Source organism: Alligator sinensis, unplaced genomic scaffold (assembly GCF_000455745.1).
Source record: "Alligator sinensis unplaced genomic scaffold, ASM45574v1 scaffold402_1, whole genome shotgun sequence".
NCBI lineage: Eukaryota > Metazoa > Chordata > Crocodylia > Alligatoridae > Alligator > Alligator sinensis.
In genome coordinates, this window is record NW_005842089.1 from 891965 (window position 1) to 900352 (window position 8388).

Here is an 8388-nt window from a genome sequence, read left to right on the forward strand (position 1 = left end):
TTTCTCACAGGAGGGCCACTCTCTCTCCAATCTCTCAGTCCTGATCCTCAAGGGAAACTTACACAACACTTCCCAGAGGCGAGCCTATGAGCTCCATTTCATCAACCTGCTGGATACTAGAGATCAGGGACTAAACATAGACATTGGATTTTTGATACATTACAATCTGCCTGGCAACTGACTCCCCAGCCCAGCCCAGCCCAGCCCCTGGCTTCTTTACTTTTCATTCCATCCAGGAAGAGCACACACCAACTGCTGCAGCTTCCTGAGCCTGACGAAGGGTTTTTGAACCCGAAAGCTTGCTTAATAACTATTCTCCAACCATTTGGGTTGGTCTAATAAAAGATATCAAATTCACCCAAGGAACCTTGTCTGCCTATATCCTTAGACCAACACGGTTACAACCTAAACCCCTGCAACTGTCTTTACAGAACATTTCCGAAGTTCTCCTGCCCCTGGCTCATTAATCACTGCCCACCAGATGCTGAACTATGGCATAAGTACCAGTCCCATGGTTCCACAGCTACCTGGCATAGATGAACAGAATGAGCTCCTCTTCACTGGTCCATAAGCAACTTGAACTACCTTATCTTGCGAGCGAGAAGAGTTCTAATCTTGAATAGAAGAGATGCAGATGAAGCCATGAGGCCTAGCAGGCTGAAGAAAAACACTGTCTTCAGGAAACTCCAATCTGACAGTCAATACAGTAGACGGAGTTTTCAAAAACACTGCTGGGAGGAAGGCTCTGCCTCCCAAGTTCACACATGTCCCAACAAAGGGACATCTTTATTCTGAAAGAAACTGATTAATTTATTCTGAGTCTTCGCTCTCAAATGGAGCATGTGCAAATCATCCTTGGATGACTTTTCTTTTCATATGGATATGCTTATGTGCGTATTCCTGTCATTTTAGAAGCTGTCACCAAAAAGAGCACTTTGAAAGTACCTGAATGGAAGGAGAAAGGCCAAAAGAAGGAACCTTGTTCCAGCAATAATCCCTATATCCCCTTTTAGAATCAAAGGAATGTCCGAAGCAAAGCCCGAAATAAATGTGTGGAACAGACATCCTTTAAACCAGAGCCCCCACACTAAACTTTGGTAGGCAGCATCCACAGTCCCCCTCCCCTTCCCTTCCCAAGATCAACGTATAGAATGTGATTTTTTTTTCCCCCCTGGTAGAGTTGAACTCTCTCACATTTAAGATGGGACAGAGGCCATACTTTTCCTGTGTAACCACAAAATACCTGGGATGGAATTCCTTTAGAATATCTTCTCTGATTCCTGTTTCTGGGAGTTATTCCACAGAACTGGAATTACATCTGGGATCTGCTTGTCTGGTGATGGCACTCCCAGCTGTGGGTAGGAAAAGCCAGTCGACAAACTGAAGGAAAGAGAGTGAACAGTTTAGGATGGACTGGCAGTTCAAGCCTCCAACCTGGAAGAGGCTTGTTACAAAACAAGGGGATGTAGTCTCCGTGTCCTTTGGATGGAGCTTGAAGCTTTCTCCTTTGTTCCAGTAGAACAGCAGGCTGATGCCAATACTAATGTCCTCATGTGAAATACTAAGAGGAAGAGGAAGATGGTATTAAAGCTACTAATATCAAAACCAAGCAGCTACCTCTCTTTGAAGGCTCAACTCCAGACATTTCCTCTTGGACTTGCACTGAACCAACTGTCTTCTTCTAATGAAGAATCTTTCACACATGCCATGTTTTATGGTGAAAGACCTGATGGATGTTGCTTAAGTCCTCTGGTCATCTGCATGACAGCTGAAGTTACTGTTCTTGCTGCAACTTCTGACATATCAAATGAGGCATTTAGCAACAATTAGCTACCCACCTTTCTGCTACTAAGGCTTTCACCGGGTTTGCTTTATTCTTAGCAGATGGTTGGCACATAAGGCCATTTTTCCCTAGAGATGGTATGGATAGCTGAACTGTAAACCCTAATCCCATGTTGGACTGAGAAGCAAGCCTTCCTGCATAGACTATCCAACTTTTTGTCTCGTGTCAAATGATGTAGAATGCACTTGGGAGTCCTTCTTGCTCTCTGATACCAGTGACCATCAGAAAGTGAGGAGGCTGGATGCATGGAAGTGATTCGGGGAAAAAAAATTCCTTGTACTGTAATCATTATAGCTGGCTAACCTTATCTGACATGGCTTGATTAGAAGCACAATTTGTCCAAATGGGTTTCGTGGGTCATAACAACCCTCCTGAGACTGGGATCTTGCTGTTAGAAATGGACCCTTTTGTCCCACTGAGTTTTTGGTATACTGTCTTTTTTAACTATCAGGTGATGAAATGGCACTTTTGGCTAAAACAAATGAGGCTTCAGATGCTGTCCTGGTATTCCATCTGTTCTTGCATTGGGCATGTTTCTAGACACGCACTGGAGCGCTCTCAGGAACAAATCCCAAGGCGGTGGAGAATCCATAAGGATAAGCGTGACAAATCCAGAAGCAGTGGAGAACCCATAAGGATCCACATCTAGAACCCACAAGGATAAGTGTGTTCAATATCAGTATGCTAACTAGGTAAGGCCCAATAAGGCCATTTGGCACAAAGAGAGGGACTGGCAGACTTGCTAATGCAGTGCACTAGGCTCCTTCTCATAGTATCCACTGGAGTAAAGATACTGTCTATGTTTAATACAAACTGAATGGAATGTCTGCCTAGCATTCACCCTAGTAGCCTCTTTCCAGGTGAGGAGAAGCAAGGTGATAAATCAGCCAATGCCATGCCAGACCCCAGATGTGATACTGATCTTGTGATCTTGGACAATTTTGAAACTAAGAACCAGGATAATAACTTCCCTGACGTGTTCATTAGAGCAGAAAGTGGAAGGAGGAGAAGGTCTGGAGAAATAGGAATTTTCTGTGTCCTTTTGCCTCATCTGTCCCACTTTACAGAAAAGAATAGAAGGGTGGGTGTGGCCTTGAGGCTGCTTGTATTCACCTGACCACTCAGACCAAGGGATGCAAGGATCTATATAACCTTTGGATCACACTGTACATACCAGTGTATCTAGGCCATTGTTCTGGTAGCTAGTGATGGTTCAGACTGCTCTGTGCCAGCATCCAGAACTGCTTCTTGCTATGATAGGTGTATCATAGCATGTCATGGCACAGAGTTAATCCCCGACCTTTGGCCTAGGTCCCAGTGTTCTTAGAACTGACACTGAAGAATCTATGAGGAACTTGGAACAGTGCCTGATCCTGCTAACAAGAAGCCACTGTCATCTGGAACGGGAGGCACTGCATCTGAAGGAGCACTCCCACTTGATCTCCATTAGCAGAACCTAACATCTGAGAGGCCCTGCTAAGTCTGCAGCTAGAATCTGATGCTTCAAGATCCTTCTATTCCGAAGGCCATGCTTTCATTCCACAAGCAGCAAGGGTGATATCTACACAGGTGCATGAGACTTTTTATTCTCCAAAGTCTGAGTGGCCAATAGGAAAGAGGCCTCCAGCTGGATTTGACACTGGTGAGAAACTGGGGCAGACAGCACAGCAGAAATACTGGCCCCACGCATCCCATGGGCTGCTGGAATACAGACAACAGCAGGTAAAGAGAGGTATATTTTTTAAATCCAGGCTTCTTCCCGTTCATACCCAGTACAGGACTTCCAAAACCATACCTTAGTGTAAGCATTTTAAGAAGAAAATAGGCTGAAAATTTCCATTAGTTCTAAGACAGTCTTTGGAGGAGGGTGGATCAGCCTGGAAGATGTTCCTGGTCCATCTGTTGCTGCAATTAAAGAAGTTGAGGTTGCCAGGGTGCCACTCGCTCTTACCACGTTGCCCTCCAACTGTTTGCAGAGGGAGAGGGGTAAGATGCTCCAACTGGCACCTTATGAAGTGTTCCATTTGAGCTGCACTGACAGCACAGCCTTGGAGTTAACATGAAGTTACCACTTGAACAAGAACTTAACAGAAACCAAATTCAAATCGTGAACTACAGTATTTATCACTGAAAACATACAGCACTTGCATTCCAGTAAATATATGAAACTGGTTCTTTTCCTAACCTTAGAGGGGAAAAAATATATCCTTCTAGCTATAAGTACTGGGAGGAAAAGTAAAATCAAGTGTGTTCTAAATTAGGTCTATGGTCTAGAAACCTGACATTGGAGTATGCACATGTGCAAACGAGCCTTCTGCAAGAGGTTTCACTTAAAATGCATCTACCTATTTAAAAGCTTTTACTAGTTTAAGATGTACATACGAAAGGAGCCAGTAAGAGTTCTTTAACAGGAAAATCATTCCAAGTGCACCCCTTGTAACTAAAAGGATATAGCCCCTAACTAGGAGTGTGTTGGTCTACCAGGCCAGGCCAAGTGTGTCACAGTGGTGCTATATAACACAGAGAGGACCCTCTGTATAACATGACTGTGGCGCAGCACATGGCTCCAGGTTTACTTTGTACTATGCGCTTACTGGCCCAGAAATAAAAGTCAGTTGCCATCGTCTTGGAGCATAGTAAGGGGTTGGGAGATGGGGGGAGAATGATGGGTAGGGGGCGGGGGGTGGGGAAGAGTATACCTGCAAAACCCAAGAACCCTGCCAAAGGAGTTGAACAGCAGGTCCTTAAATGGTGAAGGTCACTACTTACCTACCAACTCTTAAAGATCTAGGTGAATAATTAAATCATACACTGCAGAGAGATACCACCTTCAAGAGAGATTCTCAGTACCGAAGACTAGGATTTTATTATTCAAGTGTGTAACTTCCCTCTACCCACTGGATGCAAAGCTTGAAAATTCAAGTCCAAACTTATGCTTAGACCATTTAGAAATTTAATTTTAATTTGAACAATAAACTGTACTCTTGCTTTCTGGGTCTAGTCTCATGATCTGTTTCCATACAGGGTTCACAACACTCAAAAGTAAAAAACTGTAGACAGTAAAGATTCCAAAGGCTGCTGGGATGACACAAAGTCTTATGAACATCTACCCTCACTTTTATGTAGCACCACATGCTAATGTGGGGATCAGATTTAAAAAAATCCCTAACATTCCGCTCAGTTGAAAACATGTGAAAGTTCATGTTTACATTCACTGGGAGACATGCAAGTCCCATGGACGTAAATAGCAAAGCCTATGCTGACTTCAGTAAGGCCAGGCTTTCATTCAGTCATAGTGGGTGAAGAGTCACTTAACTGCATTTGTTTATGCACCATTTAACAGAAGCCTACAAGATCCTGCTGCACCAGTGGTCTCCAAACTTCACTGGCCCATGGGCAATAATACTGAGCAAGCAACACACCACAAGCAACTCCATACTTCTCCCTGTCAAGCTGAAGAAACACACATGTCAAAAGAAGAAATTTTTGTAGCCACAACCAGTATCAGAAGGTCTCATAGGCAACATGTTGCCTGCAAGCCACAAATTCAGCACCACCATGCTGTGCACATTTCAGCAGAAATTAATCTGCTTTTCCTCTTCCATTCATGGAACCTAGGCTCAGCTACAGTTTTCAGAGCTCTTCCTGAATTACTACTAGCCAGTGTTAATTACAGTCAAGTCAAGAGATATCAGTTTTAAAGACCAGGAACTAAGATGCATCAAACTGCCAGGCTGTCCCTTCTACATTTCACTGAAGACATGCGATAAAACATTCATCCCACTCACCATGGCTTCCTCAGGAATTGTCTGTCTTTGGATCCTTCCCTACTCCTTTTTCTGCATCAGTCTCAGACCACAGAGTCGGGTCTCATCTTCAGCAGGGTTTAGCCACCAACATATCTAAAAAAACTGATGCATTTGTATGAATGGAAAATCCTAGCACAGAGGTGGTACAATAATGTAAAACAAACTTGTGCTGCTGCAGTTTACTCCGGGTAAGATGTAGTGATCCAAGCTGCAGCTAAGTACCAGGGATCCATATCTATACTAAGGTTTTTGCCATGGTGCAACTGCATGTTATACCACTGGTTAAAAACCCCCTGTTCAAAGGTTCAGAGCTCTACGAATATTTTAGAGGCCTGTAGATAAGGAGCCCACTTGATGTATCAATCAGTTATAGCTGATAAAACTGCATGTATTACAGCCTTTGCTTATTTCTGATTAAAAATATAACCGGAAAATACTCAGCTTTAGAAAGCTACATCTTTAGAATCGTAAAAATATATCATATTAGAGAGTGCACCGGATTAAAAGCTGAAGACTACATACAGATGCAAATCTGTAGAGAAAGAGAGAGAAAAAGAAAGAATAGATGGAAACAAACAGCAAGAAGCAAACAGTGTTGAAATGGTCTTTCAAAGCATAATGCAGTAAGCAGTAGAAGTAACCAAGTAAAGCAGCAGAAATGGACAGTTTCTGCCCCCTGCAGTTTCTATTGCTATCTGGATTTTTAAGACTCAGCCCTTGAAAAGACACAGAACATCAATGTCCTAGAAATCTAAAGACCAAATGCGACCGTTCCACTATCACCAGATAGCCAACTGTGCAACACAACGTGTGCAGCTGGGCTCTTTTGACCAAGAATGGCTTTAGTCACTGAATTTTCCTATTACCGTCCAATTGGAGTTTGGAGCAATCTCTATAAGGACAAACAAGTCACATTTCTCGATGTATATTTCTCTCTGCTATATGCTCGCTGCCTGGATACAAGGAAACCGAGATACGTTTTCTAAAGTTGTTATTATTATTTTTACTCTACCTCAACCAACTGACCAGGACTAATAATGAAAAGTCTCATCCACAGAGAGAGATTTTTCAACATGAGAACTATGCCCCACACAGAGCCACGGACTGCAGAACAACACAGAACTGTTTGCTAGTTGTTAGGCCGTAAGAAGACTTTCCAAAAAAATGCTTCTAGTAACATTTAAGGTGTCAAAAATGTACAGCGTGTACCCAGCTGAGAGAGAAAAAAAAACAAGAATTGGCAAAGAAATGTGACATGGGTGGGTGGGGCACAACCACGGCTGGGGCCATTCAGCTCCACGTACATAAAGCTATTACCATCGGTCTCCGAATTTGAACAATAAAGCAAAAAGAAAAGATAATTTCATTACAAAAAAGTCCAAGTGGTACATACCCAAGTATTAGAAGAAGGTGAAATGATTATTGGTGACTGTGTATTCGATCAGGTTACGCAATTTAAGTCAGCAAGTCAGATACCAGCCTCACCAGTCAACAGGGCCAAGATTTCACCCTGTATTTCCACGTTTCACATGGACTAGAATCCAACAACTTCCAGACCGATCTATTGGTACCCATTAAAATGCTGATTTTTTAGCTTCTTAAAGAATCAATGAAATATTGATGCTTTCCTTCAGAAGGCAGAAGAACTGTCCCTTTGAACTCGTCTCCTTTATAAAACCAGCCATACGAGGAGCAAAAGAGGAAAAGGAAAGACAGTCATTAAAAGATGTGGGTGGAAAAAATATGGCACGCTACTGGACGAAGACTTCCAACTAGCATTCAAGCAGTGACGTGCAAAACACTATAGCCTGCAGGAAAAATAAATATTGTACTCCTGGAGCTTATCACAGCTCCTCAATAATGACACTCATTTTTTAAAGTATTCACTAAAAGGTACAAGGATGTGGGGTCAACCTACAGAGGCAGAAAAGCGTGTCAATGCCCCAGGAATGGTAGAAGTTTGGGAATAGACGAGATCACGTCATGAGGCAAAACTAATTGTTACCCTCCAGCAACGGCACACACCAGGTACCAGTCGGGCACGGCCTTCCCACCCCGCCGGGGGTCGGGCACGGCCTTCCCACCCCGCCTTTGCTTTTTGGGCTTTCACTAGACTTAACTAAAGTCCCGCTCCTCCGCCTGCCCCTCTCCATGCAAGCCCCATCCCACGTATTAAGTTGTGTTTCGGCTTCTTTTCTCCCCCGTGGCACGAGAGAAAGCAAGCCTGGTACCGAACGCTTCGAAGGAGCAGAAATCCCGAACGTGCCCGCAGTCTTATTTTAGGACGGCCAGACTAGGAAACGAGGGACCGGCTTTAAACCTCCGTTTCCTCGTGCGCTCCCTCGACCGTTTCTTTTCAAAGAAAAATCTGGCAAGTGGAAGACGGCGCATGAGTCAGACGACTTCTTCCCGTCGCCCGGCCCTCGCGCTCCACCAGGACCGGCTCCCCGCGCCCCCCCCGGCCGCTACCTGTGCGACGCCCGCGCTTCCCCCTCGCAGCGACGCCAGAAACCTGCAAAGTCATTTTGAAGTCAGAAGTGGAGGCGAGGGGAGCGTGGGTCGTCTTGCAGGGGGGTGGGGGGAGGAAATAAAGAGATCAATGGATGTTTTTGGAGACCCCCTGCCCTCCCCCCTTGCACAATTGGGGCAAGGCTGTGGATGAAGGCGCCCGGGGGGGGGGAAGGGGGGGTGTCCGCAGAGGGGCAGGATCGGCACCGGCCGCCCCTTCCCCGCACG

At 44.6% G+C, this 8388-nt stretch overlaps 1 protein-coding gene across 2 annotated transcripts in view; it reads right to left on the bottom strand.

Moving 5' to 3' along the window:
• Positions 1 to 5731, bottom strand: part of USP22 (ubiquitin specific peptidase 22) — a 176871-nt gene extending 171140 nt beyond the window's left edge. Inside the window, exon 1 of one of the 2 annotated variants that reach the window (XM_025204565.1) lies at positions 5632 to 5731. In XM_025204565.1, the coding sequence (XP_025060350.1) occupies positions 5632 to 5634 (3 nt within the window). In that variant the 5' untranslated portion in view covers positions 5635 to 5731. The remainder of the gene's footprint in view (positions 1 to 5631) is intronic. The other variant, XM_025204563.1, reaches the window with a different exon arrangement.
• Between the last annotated feature and the right edge of the window lie 2657 nt (positions 5732 to 8388).